This window comes from Strigops habroptila, chromosome 3, assembly GCF_004027225.2.
Source record: "Strigops habroptila isolate Jane chromosome 3, bStrHab1.2.pri, whole genome shotgun sequence".
Taxonomy (NCBI): domain Eukaryota; kingdom Metazoa; phylum Chordata; class Aves; order Psittaciformes; family Psittacidae; genus Strigops; species Strigops habroptila.
The window spans coordinates 20,916,889-20,942,215 of record NC_044279.2 but is presented as its reverse complement, the minus strand read 5'-3'; the positions used below and the strand labels follow the sequence as shown (position 1 = coordinate 20,942,215).

Genomic DNA, 25,327 nt, shown 5'->3' with positions numbered 1-25,327 from the left:
TTCTGTACTACACAGGCCATTATAACATTCTGAGCAAAAAGCATGGGGTAGCTGTAGTTGTCTGGAGAGCTTGTGGAGTCAATGTCCTTCAGTTTTTCAAGAAATGGCCAAAGAAATGGCTGACTTGATCTGGTGTTGGTGACAGTACTGCTTCTAGCAGGAGGCTGGACTTGGTGACCTCCAGAGACCCCTTCCACCCTAAATTTCTTAGTTTCCATTTTATCATCCTCTGTGTGAGATCTCCAGTCATTCACTGAACTAACCATTAATGCTTGTGTTAGAATGTCCCTGTCTCATTGTTAGACTAGAAGTGCTGATTTGGTAGATTAGCCTTCCTTTCAAGTATCTGAGTAGTCTGAAATTTTTGACACTCTATGCATGGGATAGTGCTGATTTATACCAGCTGAGGATATGGCATTCAAAGTACATTTTAATTTTACTTTGTCTATTGTATGAAATTCTGATTTGTTAGCAACTTGTGTTAATATTTTAGGAAACATGACATCAAAATGATTGGCATCTTTTTCTTTTTTTTTTTTTTCCCTAAAATGTTGCTTCAAGCAGATTTTGCTTCTAGTCCTGTAGTGAAGCATACAATAGAACAGGCAGCTTTTATTTCAGGCTTTCATAGCTCCCTTTAGTCTTATAAATCTAAAAGCAAGTGGTTTCTATATGCCTCCTTTTTGTATCATGTTATTTTTACATACAATTCACATAAAATATGAGGGGGGCATTCTTCCCAGTTGTGAGACCTCAAAGCAATATTATTTTGGCTGGACATTCACCTGTAGAATAAATGCATGTCACTGCAAAGAGCTGCCAACTCTTTCACTTGTTCTGCTCTGTAAAAGAGGTACAGCCATGCAGCCACAGTAAAGGTCAGAAGATATTATATGCCGCATGCAGTCCAGCTAAAGTATGTGACAGTCCAGTTAAAATACAGGAACAGCATTTATCTGCATCAGTATAGTGCAGGAGGAAATACATACTGACTTGGAGACAGAAATCTCTGTTATACTTGCATAGTAGCAGATGAACAAAAGGACAAAAATCTAAGGTGCCTGAGGGTCTTGTGTCAGTCATGTGCTCCTGCATTACTGAAGTACTGCTAGACTGTAATGGAAGTGCTGGCTTTGTGACAAACAGCAGGTTTTGGAGGACAGGGTGCATACATTTGCATGTGCATGTGAAATGGCAAATGGCACAGGAGACAAAAATTAGTAAAATGCTATCCTTTAGACCATTGTGAAGCCTTACTGAAGATTGTCTGATAATCTTCAATAGCCCGAAAAATCTCTTCCCTGATGTCAATTCACTGTTCAGTTGAGACCACATCAGCATGGCATTAGCACAAGCAGATGTTATCTTGCTCTGCTGGACACAAGCCAGCTCTCATCCAAAAAGTGTGTGACCTTGTTGGCGCTGTGCTGAGCCTAAGCATAATATCCCATTTCACAGTAGTACTTAACCTCTCAGGTTCAGCACTGCAATAAAGTCATGGGATGGTTTTTTGTTCAGCTTGGAACACACAAAGAGAGACTTGGAGCTGGATAATGCATAGGCATGACACAGATGTTTTGTTTTTAGCATTCCCTTAAAAAAATCCAGCAACATCTAGGCATTCTTGTAGAAGAAGTAGTTCAAAGTAGTCCAAAATAAAGCTTTGCTGTAAGTTCAGGTGCCTATTCCTTTTCTGCATGGATAACAGTCCAAATTTTATCTTCTATGATTGCTTAGCTGATCCCATTGCACGCTGTTTGCATGTATCTGATCACCACATTGTCAGTAAAAGTTGAAGAACAACCTTGTGGTTTGCCAAAAATTAAGAAGGATCGAGAGTAAGATAGTTTTACCTTGGCAATGGAAGTAATGACACATGACATCAAAACAAATACAGACGCTCCTTTTGAGAAAAGGTTGTTTGGGGACACTGTATCAGCAGCAGTATGAATTTTTAACAGTTCTAAATTATCATATTATGTGTATTCATCATTATAATTCCTCTGTTTCTCAATAAATATAACCAGAATTTTATTCAATTGCCAAGTGTGTCCTGTAGGCCTATTATTTTTCCTTTTCACTCATTTCCAGTAACATGTAGTTTTGTATAAATACTTGATCATGATATAGTTAAGATTATTTTTGTTTTAGTGGGACAGGAATCATTATGTGATCCATGTGATTTTTCTTACTCTAAAGAATTCTGTTTCCTTACATTTGGAAAGATAAATACAGTGATAACATTTATAAGAATAGAATGAGAAAAGTCCTGTGAGGTCCCAGTCTCCACCAGCATCAAGGACATGTAAAGTGCAAAGCTGTTATCTCCTTTGCCTGTGCAAATAGCTCTGGAAAAAGCTAAAACATACTCTGTTTCCATTGTGAAGTTCTCCCTAGATACAGTTTTTGGGGCTGAATGTCTCTGTGAAAGAAACTACAGTCATTTGTTAGTCTGAGGAGCTTATGCTACTGCTCTGAATCCTCTCTGTTTCCATTCAAAGTTCTTTATGTTGTATAGAGCCATGTAACTTTGACTGTGGCTGTCACTGCTCAAAGACCTTTTTCTTTATGGAGGTGACTGAGATCAAATTAGCATTGTCAGGTTTTTCACTAAAGGCCATGAGAAACCATGGGAAACTCTTATGGCCCAGTATCTTTAGGCATTTCCTTTGATGAAACAAATGGGGTGAGCAGGTGGAGAAAAGAAGGCTGCTGCTGGATTGCTGACATAGAAAGGAGTAAGTAGCTCCCTCTCTGTATTGGAGGATAACTACTGATATGGACATGGTTTTGGTGCTTCCAATTGAGACAAAGAAAGATTACTACTTTACAACACATCAAATATACCCTAGTGTAAAACTGTCTTTGGGCAGTTCTGGTCACTCCATTTGGACAAATGCATTAAAGTAGAAAAAGCTGCGAGAAAGGTGATGGTAAGAAGGAAAGCCTGTTTTACTAGAGAGGAATAAAGAGCTTGGCTTTTATAGTCTCAGAAAATAAGCTGAGAAAAGGCATATTACTGTTTGTAGATAAATGGAAAGTAAATTCCAGGGTGGAAAGCATCTATTTAAGTGAAAAGATAGCAGGCACAATCAGCAAGCTAACCATTATTGTGTTTACATTAGAAATTAAGATTTGGTGCTGGCAGAGAACGGGGATTCTGGAATAGCATTGGCTATTGGAGCAGTGTACACAAAAGGCTGACTGATTTTAAAATGAAGCTTTACCGCTTTTTGAAAGGGATTAGACCCAGTGATCTGGGACATCCTTTCTAATTGTGTGCTGAATAAGATGGATCTGCGCAGAACATCACTTCTGGACTGGAAATAAGAAAGAACATGATTAAATTCATCATCTTTATCAGCCTTTTGGCTACAATTTGAGCATCAGTTACTGCAAGGCTACACTTTCCCTGTGTTTTAAGAATATGTGCAGTCCCATGCTTACTGTTAATGGTGGCCAAAACCAGAAACTGCTGGAATAAAGGGAAACATTAGAATATGGTGTGTTCCTTTTTCTCTGCCCTCACTGTGAGTTGAAACTAAAGTAGAAATGTAGGTAATAGCTTTGCCACTGTGGATCTCTCAAAGGAGGAAAACCTCTTCACTCTTGTCCTGGGTTCAGCAGTAGCTACTACTGCTACTACTAGTGCTGAACCCAGAACAACAATACATACACTGACTTTAATGTAGACACCTTAATGGATGAATGTTAAGTGCCTGACAACCTGGTCCCAATTAAAGGATAAATTTTAAGGCATTTTCAGGAATACTACTATTCCTTGTGAAGTCATGGAAGAGCTGCCACCAACTCTTCTATGAACAAGGTACAACGGTGCTAACAGGTAGACTGTGACACTGAATTTGCCTCAGATTCTTTCCTACATGACAGAACATTCAGGGAAGAATTTCCACAATTCTGCCCTTGATTCAGTGCCTGGAGATATGAGAGGAAATGAGCAACAGGTCTAATCTTTGTTTCTTGTCCTTAGCAATTTTAATTTATGAAAATACTTTCTGTGCCCCCAAATCCAAATCTTCCTCTGCTGATCTCACTTTCTTCTCTACAGTCTTTAAATAAAACAATTTGATATTACAATTGGCTTAGACTGAGAAATTGCTGTGCTAGCTAAAAAGTTGGCACCACACCTTCTATTCAGAATGCTGCACGTTGGTGGTGTCTGTTCAGATAACCTCTAGCTACAGTTGAGTAATACCACAAATGGGGAAAACCCTAGAGAAATAGGAAAATCCCTAACTGTTTGTGCATTGTGTAAGTATATTTTGCTTAGGCTCTCTGCCAAAGTAGATAGGAATCAAAGATGCTCTCTGTATAGGAGTAAAATGTGCTATAATGATCAGGATCTTATTTTTTGTATAAAAGACACCCACGGCATTTGTGAAAGAGGAAGAAAATTTCCATTCTCGTTTTAGTGTGTTATGGTTTTCTATTGCATTCATCACTGAAAATTCCTGAAAACAAAAGATATAGAAAGTGGGAGAGGAACTTGGTTAATTTATTTGAGTTCTTCTTTGAGACAAATGTTCTCTTTTGACTGTTTTGCAAAATGATTATAAAAGAAATTACCACCCTTGCCCCTCCCCCTTGGTATTGTACAATAAAAAGAAACACTTGTTAAAAAAAGAGGAATTGAGCTGTGATCAAATGCTCACTGTAACTGGCAAGTGTTTGTGCAAATGTTTGATTATTTATGTAAACCTTCCCAACAACTCCTCACCCAGAACAAAACGAAGTGCTCAAGAACGACAAAATATCTCCCTACCAGAACAGAAATCACTGATGGATATGTTTCTTTTTTCCCATGGAGAAGATGAGATAATAAATGCAAGATGGTACTGGGAAGTGCTCAGATGGTAGGAGTCATCTGAGCAATAGTGAAAACCAATAGTTAATTAGGATAGACTAGAAGGTACAGGTGGGTTTCTGCATCATCCTACAGCCTCATGGAAGTGGGTGGTTTTCTTTTTTTCCATGTTTGTAACTCAAGACAATTTATTTATATGCGATTTCCATTCTTCAGGTGTCATAACAGGGGCATCAAAGCACTGGCCTTTAAGTAAAAGGCTGAATCCTCTGAGTTTTGTGAGATTTTTGTTGTTTATTTCAAAGAGATCTTTATTTTTTTCTAATGTATTTTTGCCCCATGATTGTAACCAGACAGAACAGTTAGAGATATTAATTTAAAGATGATGTTCTAAGAAATTTTGACTCGGAGTTGGGAACTCTCTCAAGCCATCTAACCAAAATACTTTCAGTAGTCTAGCTGCAAATTAGGAAGTTAAAAATACAGAAGTAATTCGCTAAATTATCAACATCATGAGAGATTAATTTCTTCCAGTAAGCAGTGGCTCAGCAATGAGTTCATCCAGCAGTTAGGTTTTCTCAGCAAGAAAGTTAGCTCCCTAGCTCACTCAGTTGACTTTTCGCAGTCATTTTTTATATTTGTCTATTCCACACTCTAGGGCCATAGAGAACCTCAAGTTAAGAGGCTGAATTAAAATTGTCCTTCTGCATACTCCTGCAGGGTTCTATTAGAATTAATTCAAAATTAGGGCTTTGAAACAGCAATTAAAATTCCAGTAGTTTTATATGAGCTGGCATGTTCCTCTTTTATTGGTTTAGTGTTGCACTGAATTATTCAGGAAGCTGTGGTCTTCTTTCTATTGATCATTTTGCATTAGGAGAATCAGCAATCTACCAATGAAGTTTTTTTTGGGGGGCCAGAAATGATTCATGTATTATCAAATATTTCTATGAACATATGACAGCAGTAATGAAGTTGCATCAGGTTCATTTTTCAGTCCTTCAGGTGGATTTGAGATATTTCTGAAACCACTGAAATAAAAGTACCCCAGTTTTAGAATAGTTATGCAAAGTAGTTTGATTTCCTTTATAGAATCATAGAGTATTTTGGGTTGGAAGGGACTTTTAAAGGTCTTCTACTCCAACCCCCCTGCAATGAGCAGCTACATCTTCAACTAGATCAGGTTACTCAGGGCCCCTCCAACCTGACCTCGAATGTTCCCAGGGATAGGGCATCTACCACCTCTCTGGTATCCTGTGCCAGTGCTTCACAACCATCATTGTAAAAAATTTCTTCCTTATGTCTAAATCACCCCTCTTTTAGTTTAAAACCATTACCCCTTGTCCCATTGCAACAGGCTATACTTTTTTGAGTGTTGATATAGTATGTGTATCAATCAGCAGCCAAAGTAATACCTTTAACAACATCACAAATAATTTTTATAATCTTCAGTCTATGAAAATATATGACCATCTCTGTCTTTTCATAATGAGTGGTTTAAAATACCACCTTTAATGCATCTGCACTTTTATGAGTCACAGTGACAAACTGCTAGTTGTAAAAGATGACAACTTACCTCCAGAAGTTATTATTAAAAATAAAAGTGCCGAAGAAACTCATTCCAAAAGGAATGAGAACTGATACAGTTTAGATCCTGTTGACTGGTTTTCTGAAGGCCTTCTTTAAAAACAATATCTTACCTAGCTAAGAACTTAAAAACAGTGATGAAGGGTAAAAAACACTTCTCGGGTATTCTAGGCAGCTGCCACAGCATGGCTAACATGCTGTCATTTCTCACCTGAACAATAATATGATTTTGCTCTACAGCTGTGTTTGTGAGGAGGACAGAATTGGATGAGAATGCCTCATGGATGACCAAGCAATAGTTATTTTATGATGTGCTAATGCTTACCTGGGTTGAAGTCTGCTTGTCTAGAACTTGAGAACTTCCAAATGTCCACTGATAAGACTTTTGCTGGCTCTAAACCTCACAGATTGTTGTCTTATTGACTTATGATAGTTTAAAAAGGCTGAGAGCTGCCAGTCCCTTTGAGAGCAGAGGAGACAAGGTGGTGCCTGCTCCTTTTGTGTGTGTGACAGAAGTGTCTCTGCGAATGAGACACTGATTTTAGAGGGAAGCAGAAAGCTTTGCCCTGTACAAAGGAATGCTGGTATAAGTACTATGTCAGAAACTTGAATGCCAGAACAGCAGAAAACAGTATTTGCTGGCTAAGTAATAGCCTTTCTTTAGAATATCATGCATAGTAGTCAAAATAAGATTTGTTATTTTTATACTCTACAGAATTTTAATGTGTGGTTAAGTGTTTATTTTTACTGGGAAAATGAATGTGCTCTGTCTGAAAGATAGTTGGAAACTTACTAAAATCTCACTGTCATGTTCACTTTGACTCTTACAAAAACACTTTCCCACTTGAACACGTTAAGTGCTGTGCCTGAGTAATTTCATTTTCAGGATTTCGAGCCGGATAGTTCTCAGAAATAAAAAGGAAAATCTTATTTCTAAACTTCATTTGCAGTTACTGTAATACTTCTTTCCACTGGTCTAGTGTGGTCTCCTAAAAAATCATATAATATTCAATAGCATTCTACATATCTTCCATTAAAAAGTTGCTTGGTTTCTATGCCGTGGTACGAAGCATTCCATTGTAAAGTTTGACGAAGCAACAAATAGTCTATTGGTCAGCGTGAATGGCAGTACCTGGTGAAATGATGTCTGTATTTGGTGGAACTGTTAAACTTGTTAGAACAATTACACCTCAGTAGAAAGACATGAAAATAAGGATAATGCTGATCTTGTGTCCCTATACATATCAGGCTGTCATATAGAGTAGTGATGTGCATTTTCAATGTATTTGAAAATCTTTTTTTAATCTCAAAAATTATTTCTGTTGTGGACTCTGAATATGTTTACTTATTTAAGGTATGTTTATATTTGTGCACAATTATTAAGCAATATTTATTTTTATTGTCACCTCAGCTTTTATAATATTTTTGTTTCTGTTTGCAGGGGATTCATTGTAAAAGCAAACCTTCCAGTGAGTATACCTAATTCACATTTTTCTACATTTGTTTTTAAAAGATAAAGATAATTTGTTGCAGCTAATAAATCCACTTTCCTGGTGACATCAAATCACTGTCATGACAGGGTGTTTACCATCAGTTTCCTTCTACGAAACACTGAAAATTGGTAGGTTCCGATAAATAATAAGTTAATAATGACTGTGCATTGTTGCTTTATAATTTTCCTTACCATAGATGGTCACTGGGAGAATTTGCTTAGTCATTTCACATGTTTTTATTGCTTCTACTTATTGTTATTACCTACAATAATAATACAGGCTCTTGAATTACCTGAACTCTGAAGTCTCCATGAATCACTCCTCCAGTGCACACAGTCACTTTACAGGGAAGTACAAGGCAGGTGCCCTGTAGGCTGTCCCATCTGAGAGGACAGTCCTAGCTGGGGGCCCAGGTCTGAGCCCTGCTTGTCTCCATGGTGCCATTCCTTGATCTATGTGGCAGAGTCCACAGACAGGGAGAAGCTGCGATGCGGAGCTGCAAGCGTGTGAAATGCTGACGCTATGGCATGAGGCGTGAGTTGAATATCAGCTGCCGGGAGTCTTACTCTGAAAGCATGACATTTATGGGACACATGTTGAAGTGGGGAGAAAGGACATGGCTGTGGAAAGGTGTAGTTAGAAGTCCCACCTGAAAATGTCTATAGTCTTCTGCCGGCGAGCAGAGTGAACCATTGGTGGCTGGTTCAAGGCCTGTGAATGAATCTCTTTAGGTTTAGGCAGCTGAGCTCCTAGTTACACAAACTACGTGGAAGGCTGAAGAAGGAACAGGGGCACTGACCTTTGCCTCGCTGAAGCATGCCTTCATGCCCTTGGGCAGCACAGGCTGAGGAAACCAAACCCTTCAACCCCGCTTTCAAATAAAGGACACCTGCAATACTGTTGGTTATGAGTTAAAATCTGTGCTGGGTGTTACACAAATGCAGATCTAGATAGTGGAAACTCATTACAGGCACCACGAGGCGGTGATTCACCCATCTTAGGACAAGGTGCTTTATGTGCTGGGAGGGAGGTGAAAGGGGTTATCTCTCTCTGTTGACTGCCAGAGGTGCTTAGATCACAGGCACAAACTGACTGGGGTTAGAAGGGACCTCTGGAGGTCATCTGGTCCAAAACCCCTGCTCAGGGTCACACAGGTGCAGGATCATACAGATGTTGCACATAAGCATAAACTAGATGTTTAGCTCTTAGCTGGATATAGACTTTGAGCACTGAAGAGTTTGTAAACTCAAGATCCTTATCTTTCAAGAAGATGTACATGAAGCAGACCTGGTTGTAGGTTTTCAGTGCTGCCTGAAGATGACTTATCAGCTATCTGTAATATAAGTAACATGTAAGATGACTCAGCCTCATAGGGGTGTTGAAAAGACATTTTTCCAGTCTTCATCCTAATTCACTTGTGCAACAGTGCGTGTATAATCATATCCATATTTCCTTTTCCATAGTAATTCTTTTTATTATTTTCTGAGATAAAATTACCTTAAAAGATGTTAACTGTATAATAGAGCATCTTTTCAGTAGTCATTGCTTTTAGCTGCAACAAAAAGATGACTATTTCCTTGAATTCACAGCTATCAGCTCAACAGTATTTGGCAACGTAGCTTTGACTCTGCCTTCTCCCTCCTGCTCCTCTACGCTATTAGTAGTCCTTAAGAGCTACTGTAGTATTTGAAATTCACTGCAATATATCCAGACATTGATATCAATATATCAATGATTTTTAAAAAGCCTTACATTCTCAGAAAATGCATTTGGCACAGTATGTCACCGTGCTGCCCAATATCCTTGAAAGTTTGAAATATTTCTGAATGCGCATCTGTGAAACCCTTCTAATTTACTGTGCACTGAAATCTATTGTGAAAGAGAGGCTGTCAGTCTGAAATGTAATCAATTTCATAATTGGTATAAGGACTTTTAAGTAGTGAATTTTGGTATTTATTAACTGAAGTGCACTATGTGGTTATCTTAGAAGAGGATATCTAGTTTGTTTATGAGTTTTGTTGATTCATCCTAATGCAGAGATGTGTCAGATACTGTAGTAAACCATATGCAGACAGGTTAGAAATGCTGCTATAATTGATAGTTATGGAATGATGCTCCACTGAAGCAATTTTAGTGTCCTTTAAATATGCTCACAGTTTTAGCACTGTCAGCATCCTAAGTAGTTCAGATTCTTACAATTCTTGTAGGCGAGAAATAAAGAACAAAAACCAGTTAGGATTTTCTATTGGGTGTTGGCCTGGACTTGTTAATGTGTTCTCTCTGCATTATTTTTTTTTTTTGCTGCTCTCCAATTTCATATTCTTGCCTGAGGCTTCAAATTATCCATCTAGTAATTTCTGTTGCGTATTCATTGCTCAGCTCTGGCTTCTATTTTCCAAGTATACATAAGGTGTGTTTTGCTGTCGTGACAGTTCTGGCTTGATCGCTGCATCATCAGATAAGAAAATAATCTGCTGTGGTTGAGCTGATGGCGAAAGTACAAGGAAAGTGTCTACATGCTGAATAATAAGCCTTGGCTTCTTTATGCCTGGGCTTATATGTTTCCATAATTAAGGAATCTTTTATTACAGCAACAATCCCTCTCTCATGTAGGGCTAATTACAGTTATAATTCAGAAAGATAAAGTTTAGGCAAGATTTATCTGGCAGATGGTTTGTGTAGCAAGATGTATCTTTATGTCTTCTGGGGTGTAGATCAAACTACTCGTGAGAAAAGGAAAGAGGTGTATGTTCCAGCGGAAACTATCTAAGGGGGAGGGAGGGATTAAAAGATGATAAGGTAAGAGTTTACTGAAGAATTAGAAATGAGTGTCATACTGTGATGATTTATAGAATTAAAATTATTTTCTGACAGCTCTTCCTTGTATCATATATTTATTGTGATCCAAACCTAATATCCTCATGCATGATATGATCCATTTAAGCTATTACTAATGAGTTTTGCAGCATCTTTTGCAACTCTCAGAATGTATCATAAAGTTAATGGAAAAAATCCAAAGTGGAAGAGCCATTTCATTTTATCTAGTGTATTGCTTATTTGTTCTCAGTTTGAAGGTAGAAACTGTGAACAAGGACAGTGTCCCTGCTTATGGACAGACAGTAGTCCCCAAAACTGTGTTTTGGCATCTGCCTGATACTGATCCAATGTCAGTAACGCACCTAGCCATGACTTAGAATTCTTCTGAGATAGTTCCAAGCCTGAGACATCTGGTAATACCTTACCTCAGGCAGTAATAACTAAGGACCAAATTCAATTAAGTCATGGTAGTGTCTCCTAAAAATTAGTAGGGTTAAATAATATCATTAGATTCACTCAAACAGAATACTTTGTAAAGAACTGTCAGCTGTGACAATGTATATACATACACATTGGTCTTGCCTTAAATCGTTTCTACACAGACGTAGGAATTGGCACGATTATAGGCCTGAATCAAGAAATTTACACCAACAACCAAAGAATTGAGCAGAAAGAGTTGCTCCTGGATACCATGTGGTATTCACAACTGCGTGTCATATGATGCAGTCAAGAAAGGATCTTTTTGAGCAAACAAACAGAGCTAAAACTAATTACCATTTATCACATTATTAGTAATAATTACCAGGTAGTTCTGCAATATAATAGTCTCTCAGTTAACTGTGGGTGGATTGATTGGGTGTTGTATAGTAACTCTTCATCCTGAGATACCTTCAGGATTATTACACTACCCATTCTTGGAACACAGAGTACAGTGTTCACATCTGGCTGCTGTGCACTGTACTTAAGGCTGTCTCATTTCTGTGGAAACATGTTCACAAATTCTTCAAAAGTCGATGTACTCCTCTGCTCTTAAAGCCTAATGTATGTGTTTTGAATGATCTGTGCTTTTTCTTTGGTTTGCACGAATTGTCTTCTCTTGTTGCCAACATTACCTTGGATAATCAGGAGTTGAGTCTACTGTCAGTTGAGATGAAGTGTCATTGTTTTTCCATTCTTTTCCACTTGGTTCATATCAGCATACCCTGTTGCCTCCAAAAGATGCTTAATGGCTCAAAACCAGAATAATGGAGTGGATATTCAGGTGCAAAGTGTTTGTTTTTTACGATGTATCATGAAGGACTTCTTTCTCCTTATACCAAGTGTGAGGGCACATATTCAATCCAAGGTACCACATTTATGTCAGCCTATCTTCACAGCCTGCATGAATCAGTATCTGATCCTTGACTTTCAGTCTTTAAATTTAGAGCACTTTCCTTCACTGGTGGCATTGGAGGGGTAAGTAAGCATAAGCTCCTCCACACCCTACCTTTCCTTTGTGGGAGCTGTGGAAGTTTTTCCCTTGTGAGTCAATGCAATGAGCATCTATACTTGACAACGATTCTTGGGTAGGCATTGAGGGATGCTCCGTTTCCTGATGATTTAAGAGTGTTATCCTGTATTTTACGATAAGCATAGTGCTGTGGCACTGGTGTTTCATACTATGCTCTTCACCATACTAGTTGAACTCCTTCTAGGAAAATAAAATGAGACATAGTAGCTGTGTTCTGTGCCTACTGTTTACACCTTGAAGAAAGCCTGGATAATATTTATTCTGCTCTTGCTGTTCTGGCCTAAAGCAGAAGGAAATCTTGTAGGTGTGAGGGATTTTTCCATGACTAGGAATACAATGGTGCCCTCTTGTGTGAAAGAGGTATTTTAACAGCATTAACCAAACCTAAAATTAAAATACTATCTATGAGAGTGCTACTAATATACAGGTAACGGTTTTGAAAAAAGTTTAAATGAACTATTAGCCTAGCCTTGATCTAGCAGATATGATTATTTAAAACCACTATTTGTATAGGTTTGCTCTTCTAGCTTTAATTGTTAGAAGTGTGATTCCTTCCTCTTCTGGGTTAACGCTTCCCTAAGCCAGGAAACGTATTATCAAACCTCATCTGTAATGTAGTTCTTTCCAATCCCCCCTGCACTGCTAGTGAAGCCAACTAGCTATGTTGTCCATGTAAAAGTGTTAGGTAAAGTACTGGCTTTGATGAAGTTACTGGTGACTTTCATACTGATTTCAGTAGAGCTGGATCTTGATCTTTGGTGCTTTCTCTGCCCCAGATATCCTGTGCACAATGAGATTTCTCTTTCTTTGCATTTGCAGGTGGTATTTTTAACAGCTTCTGCCATGATGCTCCTGCATCTTTACCTTCTATGGTGCTGAAAAGCATGAAGATCTCAACAGTGATGAAATGTGTCCAAGGAAGCCCATGCTCTCTCCATTTAAACGTTAAAGGAACACTGAGTCTGGATGGTAGGAAGCGAATCTCCTACTGAATCATTTCTGTTTACTTTTTGTTTATAGTTGTTCAGCCAAATTTTGTTCCATATTGCAATATTTGTGTCCAAGCTGTTTTCATGTAATTATATCAGAAATATATTTTTTGTGCAACCATTTTATTACAAACCAGGATAAAGCCATGGCCCTTCTCAAGGGAATGAGAACCGAGATAATGAATTAAAGACAACCAAATTTTTCCTTCCAGCATAATACACTCACTTATCCTCTACCAGTGCCCCAAGCATACTGCTGCCCTTTTCTTTCTTGCTCTGACATGCATGCATGCATGCACACACATTAATTCTGTCTGCTCTGCTAACCCAGACATGAGTGACTGCCCCAACAGAAGAAGAAACAGGTTATGCGTTTGAAGTTACAGTTCTGCTCTAAAATGGAATGAAAGCACTCAGACTTTTGGGGCATAGTCTATTTTTACTAACACCCCACCATTCCTGTGCTTAGTGTGTTACTATTTAGATATTTCCTCAGAGTTAATAGGTTTTTTTTAATTTGCATAAGATTTTGCATAATTAAAGTTTTAATTTATAGCAATCTGTATTAAATCCTTGCTGATACCCCCATTTGTGTGTTATATATAATGTTCCTTTTTTAATAAAGATAAAATGCATGTGCTTTCACTTAGAAGGAAAGCTTACAGTATGATATATTTTAATTTATTGTTGCTTTTCTTAAAGATGCTCAAATTATATTTTTGAAATCTATTCCTAACTCGTTTCAGAGAATATCCGTGGGCTGGAAATATGTTCTCTTTCATTGGACACACAGCAATCTCAGTGTGCAAATGTGAGATTTGCAAGGAAAAAAAGCAAGATGCTTAATGGAAAGAAGGTAAACTTCTTTTTTTTGGGTTGATTTTCTTTTAAATGTTTATGAGACTTTGGGAAAATAAGAATTTGCATCTCTTATTTTATTCTTTTACTAATTTTGTGGAAAATTGCAATGAAATGTATGCTGCAGCATTGTTATATGAAACTCCATAACAAAATGTACTTTTACAACCTATAAATTCAATTTTCCACCATTTTTGTACTTCTTCCACCTTTTTGCAAGAGAAGCTTCCCCTGCAAAGCCTAATTTTCCTATCATCGACCTTGCTAGCTTTCCTTTTGTGCACACCAAATTTTGTGAAAGCTTTTGTAACTCCAAATGCTAGGAAGCACAGTTCCACAGGGATTTTAAGTGCATGCATATGTCTAATTTATTTAAGTCCAACCATGTCGATGGAATTTACACATCTAGAAGACAGCCAGTGTTTCCCAAACTCATGGTAATAAATGCAACAGCAGAATATGATTTTTACTAAACTAAACCCAGAAGTATTTGTTATTAAAATTTGCCACTGGGGGAAAAAAATAAGAACCATCCTTGACTAACTGTTTAAAAGACATGAAATTTTGCTTTCAGTTACTGGTGGGTAACTGTTATTAATCCCAAACAATATGAGTTACTTCATGTGCTTCGTAAATGTCATATTGATTGCACGCATGAAATAAAGTTCTTGTCCCAGACTGCAATTGCAGTTTATGCTTTGTATCACTTGATGATCAAATGGTCCTACAGGCAATGCAGGGCCAGCAATGAACAACCGGTAGCTTTCAGAGTAATCTAAACTTATAGGCAAGCATCAACAAACACATTTAATGAAATTTTCTTAGTTTCAGCTCAGTGACTAAAATGCTATATAAGATGCCTTTTCCCCTCCAAATGCCTTGTACCAAATAAGAATATATCCAACATGAAAACCTATATGGAATTTAATAGTTACTGCTATCAGAATGACCCGCTGTAACTGGACCTCAAGTTCCGTCACCTAAATGACTCTCTCACAAACTGTTACTGGAATGAATACATTTGCTGAAGTTGCCATTAAAACTTTAAACAGACTTTTTTTCCTGTCTTGCAAGTGTTTGTGCTTGTAAAATGCCTACAAATTGGGACTTTGGGCAATATGAAAGAAGTGTTTGCTTTTGAAATTCAACAAGCCTTGGGTACCTGTATTTCTATGCTTTTAGGATTATTTGATAGCATGTAGATATTTGGATTTGTGGAAGTGAAGAAGACAGCAAGATCCTGGATTAGAAATAATGTTATTCTTTGAAATCCTTTCATTAAGTGGTATCTGATTATTTTACACTTTTACTGCTACAATATCTGAGACTGCTGAATGCTCCTTGTAAATTATAAATATAAATAAGCATAAGCATAAATAGAAATAGAAATATATCTGATCAAGAATATTACTTGCTTAGCTCCGATAACCAGTAATTTTCATGTATTCTGGAAGTCACACGCAAACTTGATTTTATAAATGTTTTAAACAGGTACAGATACAATTCAATTGCATTGAAGTCAATGTAGCACAACACATCTATGTGACCATGAAAACAGTACCAAATTACTGTGAAGTCAAGCTGAGCCAGGAATACTACGTTGAAGGTAGGAAAACATCTTAAACCAGATGTTTTTCAAGAAACATCTTTTCAAAGAAAAACTCAGCACAACCCCCCAAATGCAAAGCCAAATCATGTTCTGGGATACGCTGATGTAATTGATGGTAGCTCATGTGTGCAAGGACCAGTCTTATTCTACATTTTGATGATTTATTTTGTGCATATGAATGTCTGACTTGCTATAAAAGAGAGAGACCAGAGTTTATATCTAACGGTAAACGGGAAACTGAACTACACTATGCATTCATCCTATTTGGCCTTCTTGTGATTGGCACGTGCTCTTTCTCTGCCTGCCAGTTCAGTCCTGTGTACCCTCTGTGCAGAAAATGGAGCCTCTGCCTTTCTTCATAGGTAGGTCGCAGGTGGCTTCAGAAACTGAGGAAAACTCAATAAGAAAGTGCAAAGAAATTTCTTTCACTTTCATTAGCTAGCTGTTCTATCACCTGTTTTCATGTAACTAGATAAGAATAGGTATCACTTTTCCATGGTTTTGGGGTAAAGTGTCTACCATATGCATATAAAAATAGATTCAGCATTGTGGTCCAACCAAGATGCAGTGTGGCTAGTGGAAACAAGTGCACTAAATGGCGGTGCAAAAAGTGAAATGAGACCCCATGTTTGATCCAGTGCCTGGGACTGTCCTGCCTTCCCATCTCCAGAGCCTGCTGGTGGGCGGCTCTTGCCCCTTCCCCTTGGTACAGTGTCATTCCTTCCACACAGTAGCAGGCATATTGTGGCTTTTTCATGCTTTCATAGAAGTAAAGCCTTTTTGTATTTAAAAAGCCTTCCATTTTCTTGATAAATCCCGATTCACTGTTGAAGTAGAAATGTACTTTGTGAATAAAGGGGGGGGAAATAAGGTTTTATAAACATGAGTTTTAAGACATTCTTAAGACAGTAAGGGTGAGTAGACAAATTAAAACTGGAAATATTCCCCAGGGAAAAAAAGCTGTGTGGGAAATAAGAGCAAAGTGCTGCTCTAAGCAAGGAGAGGTGAAAACAGTAGGCAGCACATTACGAGCTGATTTAGTGTTCTTAAATCAAGATTTAATTTTTGGAGGTACAAATATTAGGTATTAGTTCTGAAAGTATTGCCTGGCCTCTAATTCTCCCTGGGAGCTAAATAAGGTGTTTCTTTCTAAGCCTAGAGTACAGTCAGAATAGCATAAATACAAAGCTGTTTATGATAGAGGAATGTGCTTTGTAAACAACAGCAGTAGCTTTCAAGAAGAAATAACTGAAATAACGACAATTATAATAATAATAGCAATAGTAACAGCAACAATTATTACTATTTTTATTATTAATTAAATTAGTTAGGTACTAGGTAAAGAAGTGCAGTGTTATAATTTAGACTGCCACCTTAAACTGCTGCTGAGGTATTCCAGTAGAAACCCCACACTGGTGAGATAGCTGATTAAGGCAAGTTTTGATATAATCTCTGTGTGCAGAAAGGGTACTTTTCTTTTTTGCTGTTTACCTAGAAGTGGATGTAAACCTGTCTTTAAAATCAGGTATAAGAGAGAGGTTTCCTGTTGGGAAGCTATTGGATAATTTGGCAGTTTGTTTACACAGTTACATAAATAAAGCAGCACTGAAGAAAACTCTAGCTTCTATTTTGCAGATTGCAGAAACAGTGATGTGGGAAAATATATTCCAGCTTGTTCAGGTGAGTTGATCTCTTATACAGTTTACAGCTGTGAAATATTTCTGGTGACCTATACAGTGAAATGTTTTCATAGCTGAATAAGAAGGGGAAAAACTGGTGATTTACAACTACCACTACTTATAATTACCATGTAATTGATAGGTAATGTCCCGGAAGGCATGTTTCTTTAATATTGACTTGGAAATGCTAGATAGCAGATAAAGATATTGACAACCTATTTGATACTTAAAATTTTGGAAATCAGTTTGTGTCCTTTTCATGCTCTTCAGATTGCTAGTTTTATATTTTGTCTGTAGACAGATCTCATAAATAAATTTAAATTAATTTGCCAAACTGCTATCCTGATTTTGGCATACCCATGAATGCAAAACCCCACGCCCCCATCTCCCCTATTTTATTTGTCTAACATAGTTGCATATATAGGGGTGGTGGATGCACCATCCCTAGAGACATTCAAGGCCAGGATGGATGGTTGGATGTGGTTCTGGGCAACCTGATCTAGTTGAAGATGTCCCTGCTCACTGCAGGGGGGTTGGACTAGATGAGATTTGAAGATCCCTTCCAATCCAAATTATTCTATGATTCCATGATATTCTCTCTGTAATGAAATTACAACCTGGGTATAATCAGCTTTTGCAGTAGCTGTAGTGTGTATATTTCAGGTATTTGTACATTAACTACATAAGATTTCAAGTACTAAGGTTGAGGTACAATCAGTAGGTGTCCTGGCCTCTCAGTATTGCCAGTACTAATTTTAAACAGAATAATATTGAAGTTTATTCTCATGAAAATTACTATATCTCATAAAATAATAATACCTTTAGAAATATCAGAATATAAAGTTCTAGAATACATTCTGTACTTTTTCTAAATATATAACAACATAGAAATAATAAAGTAATAAAGTAACAGATGTGAATTTCATGCTTCAATTTTCTTTTTCAGCTGGAAAGTTTGATTATAATGTAGACAGAGCAAGGAAAATTATTTCAGTGAATGTATCCAACTTTCTTCGAGATCAAGATTATTATGTTCGCCTGTGCCACAAATGGTTTACATGTGAAGATGTAGGAGCATTTGCTGTCGTGAGTTAAAGCTCAAGACAGTTTGTTGAACTGGTGGGGGGTGATTTGTAGGTGAAAATGCTCATTGAGGTCATAGTTATAGGAAATGGCTTTCTATAGCTTTATTTAGCTTTATTAAAAGTAATTTACTCTCCTGGCTTCATGACTGTCTTTTTAATTTCAGATAAAAGGGAAGGAATCATTAAAATCAGTTTCTCTAAAATATTCTCAGCTACTCCCTTGTCTCTGCATTGAGGTAATGCAATCTGGAATTTACTATATACTTGTGTTTCTGATTAAAGAAATTTTATCTCTGATTTGTGCTAAGAAAGGAGGAAAAATCTGTAGGAAACAGGTTCTAGACCAAAGTTTTTGACTAAGGCTTGTCTGACTTTATGATTATGTAAATGTAGAATAGATTTTTTAGGAAACACTAATTAAAACATGGAGATAAGAAAATGGGATACAATTTACATTAATTTATGGAAAGTATTGTGTAAGATTAATTTGACTGACTTTTTCTAAGCAATGAAAAGAAAGAGAATTTAATCCGACTGAATTCCAGCATAGCATCTGATATAGTATTGCATGAGAAACTAAAAGAGGAGCTGAAGAACTGTGAGAAATGGGGGCAAGAACAAGATTTGTATGGTAGATAACACCTAGCTGGAGGGCTGACTTGACTACTGCTGTTGAATGGGGCTGTGCTAGCAGGAAGGTTATTTGAGGACCACACTTAGAGCAGTTTTTATATAAATGTTTTCATCAGTGACATGGGCACAAAAACTGGTAAAGTGTTAATGAGATTTGCTGATAACACAGTTGAGAGGTGTAATCAAAATGGAAGAAGGTCGGGATAACTGGAAGAGACTAGAGATCTTTATATGTGACATACATAATTAAAGGAGGATAAAGTGTAATGTATGAAATGCAAGTTCACGCACTTGTTCTAATAAAAAGAATTCTTGCTGTAAGATGTGAGTCTTCATTTAGAAATAACAGTGGAGGAAAAAAGATCTGGGTGTAATAGTTCATTGCATAATAGTTAAACTAACATGCTTACATGATATAAATGTGATCAAAGGTCTAGTGTGTTAGATTATTCCAAGCTAACAGGAGAGTATGGCAAGGCCTTCTTTGAATACTGTAGACACTTCTTGTATCTGTATTCAAGAAAGATTAATTCAAATGGAAGATGTACATAAAAAATCTAAAATGGTTGGGGAATGGAGAGACTGTCTTATAATAAAGATTAAAATAACATGTTTCCATTAACCTGGTAAAACACATGCAAACAGAAAATATGTCTGTGGTCTAAATACAGATCAGAAGGGTCACTTATATGGAAAAAGAACAGATTTTTAAGCTAAAGCCATTCTTGCCACAAGTATGGAGGTAAACTTCATTCCATTAATATATTCGGGATAGCTACAGATTACTTTTTTTTTTCCCCCCAATAGTCTGAGAAGTGAGATGTTGGAATATCTTTCATAGAAAGTAACAAAAAGTCACCAGACCAATTTAAAATGATCTTGGTAAGATATAAAGATACTATGTGAACCTAGTTTCTCAGTGAATTTTGGGATAGGATTTAAACCTCATGGATTAAGATATGTAAATGTCGATGTCCAGATGTAGATATCTACAACTGAATTAGATATCCAGACTCTTTATTCAGTGGAGATCTAGCTAATGCGGTCAGTTACTCAACCAACCAAATGTTGATGGCTATTTTGAGATGTGATGGATAGCACTGTAGACCGCATTGGCTAGATCTCCATATGGTTATTGTAATAGTAATTTGGACACTTCAGTCACACTCAGATGTGTACACTGTAGGCACCTAAAATCACATACCTTAATATGGAAGTTGAACCACAGGGTCTCTTCCACGCCTAGGGGTTTTTTTATTCCACTCTGAAAGGTATGAAATCACCAGAAAGATAATATTCCTCTCAGGGTATATAGAGAGAATTCCACAATACGACTGCTGAGCAAACAGGTGGGAACTATGAGTAATAGAAACATTTGCACATTAATCTAAATAATTATGGTATAATAACATCCATGCACGTATACTTGCAGATTGGGTTAAGCTTTAGTCCTCAGATTTTAAGGATACATCTTTTATCACTACAAAGGCCAAGAGATCTGATATTGTGATTCTTGAGTGTCTTTTGATACCCCTGGAAAGTAATGACACTGTAAGAAACTTGATGAAAATCAAACAGGAAGACTTTCTACAGGAAATTAGGCTAAATATGTGACTCAAATAGTAAGAATATAGAGTTAGAAGGGATCTCCTTGGTTCATCAGCTCCAATTCTCTTAATGACAAACATAAATAGATATCTAGTGCAAAACTTCCTTTTAAAAAAATACTTCCAAAGCTTTCTAATAAACATAGCATCTTTATCTTTGGTGGAAAGGATTTCTGTCTCATTCTGACTGAAATGTTAAAAACTGTTGTATCTGAGAACCTCTAGCTAATGGCCGCTTTTTGGGTTGTAGGGCTGGCTGGCAATTCCGGATGCAAGGAGGATACAACTTTGTCCCTTTGAAAATGGCAAGTACTATGTGATTACTTTTTATATGAGTAGCTCCAGTGGTATGTCACAATTTGAAATTCACTTAAACTGAAAACCATACATTGCAAAACTTCAAGGAAATCATTATATTGGTTTGTTACATTGTGGGTAGACTAAAGAACTTACTCTCAAACGAAATTGTTCACCAAGTTTATGCCAATATAAACACTAAGTAACTTTACAGTAATTTCCCACATTTTCTACGTCACACACAAACTGGCCAGAAGGAGGAAAAGCCACTGAGGTTAGCTTTGCAATACTGCTATGAGAAGGGGATTTCAAGGAGAGATTTTCCTCTTTAGTAAGCCCAGCCTTCATTTCCATTTTATTATGGAAGAATATAGAGTTTATGACACTACCGTTCCTTTGTAGCAATGGAGTGCAGTTTGAATAAATGACTTTATTTATGCAATAGAGAGCATGTATAGGAGTGCTCAAGCTCTGTCTGTAGCTATGTCTGTGCCATGTAGTCAGATCTGGCTTAAAGGTCATCAAAGCAAAACCTGTTGGCCATCTGCAGTATGAAGTCCTAACCTCTATTCTTAGTAGCTGTTCAGCCTGAGGCTGGGTCTCATGGGGCAGAGGTTGTTTTCTCCCAGTTTTTCTCTTATTCCTACCTATTTCCTGTGCTTGGAATAGTTACACTTTGCAAGTGCACGAAATCTGGCTCACGGATCCCATGATTCCTTTCTTCCTTCTGTATTCTGAGTCTTTTCCTTCCCCTCCAACTGCAGCCATTCTCCTCTCTGATGCCATTGAATCAAGACTGTGGGGATAGCTGAAGCCTAGGTTACAAAGCTTTATGTAGTCAGAGGAAGGACAACACTGCAGTTCTGATGGGTGAAAATATCAAGGAAATGGAAAAGCAATGGTTTTGGTTTTAAGCACATGTAGAGGTGCCAAATTTATGAACAATTTTAATTCATCTTTAGACATCTTTAATAACGTTTCCACTCTTTGTGCACAGATACGAAGGCGCTATGGGATAATATTGTTTACAACCCAGTGACACAAACCCTAGCTTGGGAGCCAGCCTGTCCTGTGCTTGTCATGGTTAACCTATGCAGGTTAATGAAGTCTAATGACTACTGTGAAGATATACAAAACTCTTCCAGAAGTTCTCCTGAGAAAGTAAGAGCTGTGCAGATTTATTCAAACTGTCAGATTGAAAGCCATCATCAAAGGCATAATGTGAAGAGCTAGACTTTGGAAAAAAAGCAGTTGCAAATTCCTCTCATCTTCTCTGATACTTAAAACTATTCATAAACACAGTCTGTTCTTGTACACTAACCACATGATTCACTCAAAATGCTCACTGACTCACTATTAAGAAATAAAAAGTGGAGATGACTGTGAAGCTAGTAATGTTTGCTAAGTTCTTTGGGGTAAATAGGGTCTGCTTTTCATTTATAGTAAAGGCATGATTCATCTGCCCTGACGTTTTTCAAAGATAGGTGTTCAAGTCCACGCTATTCATGTCAGATTCCCTTTAAAGTAAGTGAAAGGTACATATTGAGAGAACAATTCTTTTCATCTGAAAACATGCATAAAAGAAAGAAAGGAGGGATTTCCCTCTGAAGGTACCTCTTTCTTTTAACTGAGTCTATTGTGATTGGATCGGATTTGGATATTTAACATTTACACACCTAAACTGTAAGTGAGATGAAGCTAAATGTCTTTAAATCTTACTGGAGACGTAATGATACATTGGTAAGGCACACTTGTTTTGTACGCTGTTAAAATCTCTTTGAAGTGCCTTCCTCAGCCTGGTCTAATGTCTTTAAATTGTGAATGTTGAAATTCTGGGTCCCTCAGTTCTTCCAGCACTTATGTTCTAAAATTGAAAAGGGTTTTTATGACGTGTATCTTGAACTGCCTCACAGTTCTATCTGAAGTCTCATGATGCTGATTTATGGATTTACAAGATAGGTTGGTCAGAATTCTGGCTTTTGTCTTGAAAAGTAGGTTTCAGGCTTTGCTAGTTGTGGAGAGGAGCCAAAAAATTTGAGGTAACAACTGAAAAGGCAAATAAAATCAAATACAAATTCTTAATTTTTGAAACTTTATAAGTATTATTCTGATGACATAATCTGGGGGGGGGGAGGTGGGCTGACTCAAGACTGTTGAATGCTTTTTGATTAGGAACTCCTGGCCAAGTGTTTAGTGATTCTTCAGATTCACCATTTTATGGTTTTCAACAAAACTTTGATCTTGCAAGGACAAATATATTTAATTTTACACATGTGAGTGGCCTCTGTGGGATTTGTCATCTGCTGACAAGCACAACTCTTTGCTTGAAGAGGAGAAAAGTAAAAAAGCCTAAAATGAGGTTTGGCTGGCAGTGGTCATCTCCATTACCTGGAACACAATCCAATGTTAGTTTATTACAGACAATGAGTGTATTTACTCATTGAATTTACTGGCTGAATATTAATATTCATGGACAGAATGAATTTTCCTTTTTCCCCTAATTAATTCTAAAAGGTTTGATATTGAATTTGGTTCATTTATTTTACTGTAACCCTGAGAAACTTCTCTATAGTGTGCTGGAGATGGCTGCAGAGGTTCCTCAGGTAGTGCTGGCTCCTCCAGTAAATCCACACAATGCTCCATCCTCTGATACTATGCCCATGTACTGACATAGGTGCAAAAGCTATATAACTCTTCTAAGTAGGATGGGGCTTTCTCTGTTGATGGCAATGCTGTCTCCATATCTGAGTCCACTCTTACAGAACTATCTTCTGTGACCCTATTGTAGGTATACACGAGGATACACATTATGTTCTTCTCAAAAAAGTTACAGGAAAGAGGTCTTTGGTCACAATGCCATGTGTTGTGCTCACTCACTTGAGCAACAGTGTTTATTAAGAAAGATCACTTATATGGGCAGTAATTGTTCATAGGAGACAAGGCTTTTTATGGTGAAGCCCTTGGTGGGTAAACAGTTGTTAGTAAAACAACATTTTGTAGGTCACTTAAGTGGATGTCTAAAATTCAGACTACTTTTAACGCTTTTCTGGAATAGGGATACAAAAAAATTGAAATATTTCTGAACTGAATGTGGTACAACACTTGAGGATGTATGTCTAAATGTTCTGCTGAGTTGTCGATGAGTGGTAAATAAGGCACTGAAACAAGACTGTGTAATCAGAATTTTGCACAGGCACCACCTGTGCAAATCAATATAGAATCAATTAATTTAGCTCTAATGGGTCAGACTGACTATATAGAATGCTACATGGTATAGATATAAGAAGCAAATTATTCATTAATCCAAAGTAGCAGTTGTTTCTATTCTTACTATTTTATGTGCTTAATTTCCTGGGATGTTTATAAAGGAAACAAACCAGTTCCTTTCTCAGTAATCAAACCATGAAAATTTTGGGTAATTGATTTTGTGAAACTAGTTAACGAAACTAGCTAATGCTGAGTGCTCTCTTTTCAAGCAGGTTAAGTATTCTCGTGTGGACACTCACCCGAGGCTTTGCATGAAGGTAAAGGGATTTCTTTGTAAAATACCTATTAATTGCCCTCTTTCCATCAGCTCTAAAAAAATGAGTTGCTAATGTTCTTTAGGATCCATATTTTGTTTCACAGCTCTGCTGAATGGAAAGTAAGAATGAAGGAAATGTGAAAGATTGGATTAAAAGGAGGTTCTTTGGAAGTGCAACAGCAGTGATAGATAGGACACGGGTCAGATTGTGTGCTCGGTTTTCTCTGCTTAAGAAAAGCAGGGAAAAAATGTTTTAGGTCAATGCAAACTCCGAAGTATGCACTAAACTGCCTGTAAAAGGTTTTCCATATTAAATACTTGTTAATAAAAATGATCGCTACACTACATTTAATGGAGTGACTTTTATTATTCTAGTTGAGAAAAAAATGCCACATAAGGTTAATATAGGTATATTGTTTTCTTTTAGATTACTTTTAAGTCAATGGAACTGCATGTTTCTGTAAAATAAGCATGTGTATAAATACCTGAAAGATTGGGGGACCTAATTTAAATCAAGAGTTGGAAGATACCATAGAGCAGAAAAGCTGTGAATTCACCTTCTCCAACTTTCTGGAATGCACTGATCTGTATGAATGAATCTATAACCACAGATTGAAACTGAAAATTCAGTTTTCCTAACAGATTTCTCTGCTTTCAGTTTACAACCAAGCAAGGCTCATGGGTTAAGTGTCCATTTGCTCGTGGAGAATTTCCAGGTAAATACAGACTTTTTAATTGCATAATATTAAATTGTCATATTTGAAATGACATTTCCAAATTAAATATTTGAAAAATATTTAAATCAGTCACTAGAT

General features: G+C 37.1%; 1 protein-coding gene across 4 annotated transcripts in view; it reads left to right on the top strand.

The window, feature by feature from the left end:
* Nucleotides 1-25,327, top strand: part of IL17REL (interleukin 17 receptor E like) — an 82,371-nt gene that overhangs the window by 17,235 nt on the left and 39,809 nt on the right. For 3 of the 4 annotated variants that reach the window (XM_030480348.1, XM_030480349.1, XM_030480346.1), the window contains 11 exons: nucleotides 7,854-7,881; nucleotides 13,052-13,201; nucleotides 13,968-14,077; nucleotides 15,571-15,685; nucleotides 17,324-17,368; nucleotides 18,314-18,453; nucleotides 18,617-18,688; nucleotides 20,943-20,997; nucleotides 21,987-22,150; nucleotides 24,466-24,513; nucleotides 25,171-25,228. In XM_030480348.1, coding sequence (XP_030336208.1) covers nucleotides 7,854-7,881; nucleotides 13,052-13,201; nucleotides 13,968-14,077; nucleotides 15,571-15,685; nucleotides 17,324-17,368; nucleotides 18,314-18,453; nucleotides 18,617-18,688; nucleotides 20,943-20,997; nucleotides 21,987-22,150; nucleotides 24,466-24,513; nucleotides 25,171-25,228 — 985 coding nt within the window. The remainder of the gene's footprint in view (nucleotides 1-7,853; nucleotides 7,882-13,051; nucleotides 13,202-13,967; nucleotides 14,078-15,570; nucleotides 15,686-17,323; nucleotides 17,369-18,313; nucleotides 18,454-18,616; nucleotides 18,689-20,942; nucleotides 20,998-21,986; nucleotides 22,151-24,465; nucleotides 24,514-25,170; nucleotides 25,229-25,327) is intronic. The other variant, XM_030480347.2, reaches the window with a different exon arrangement.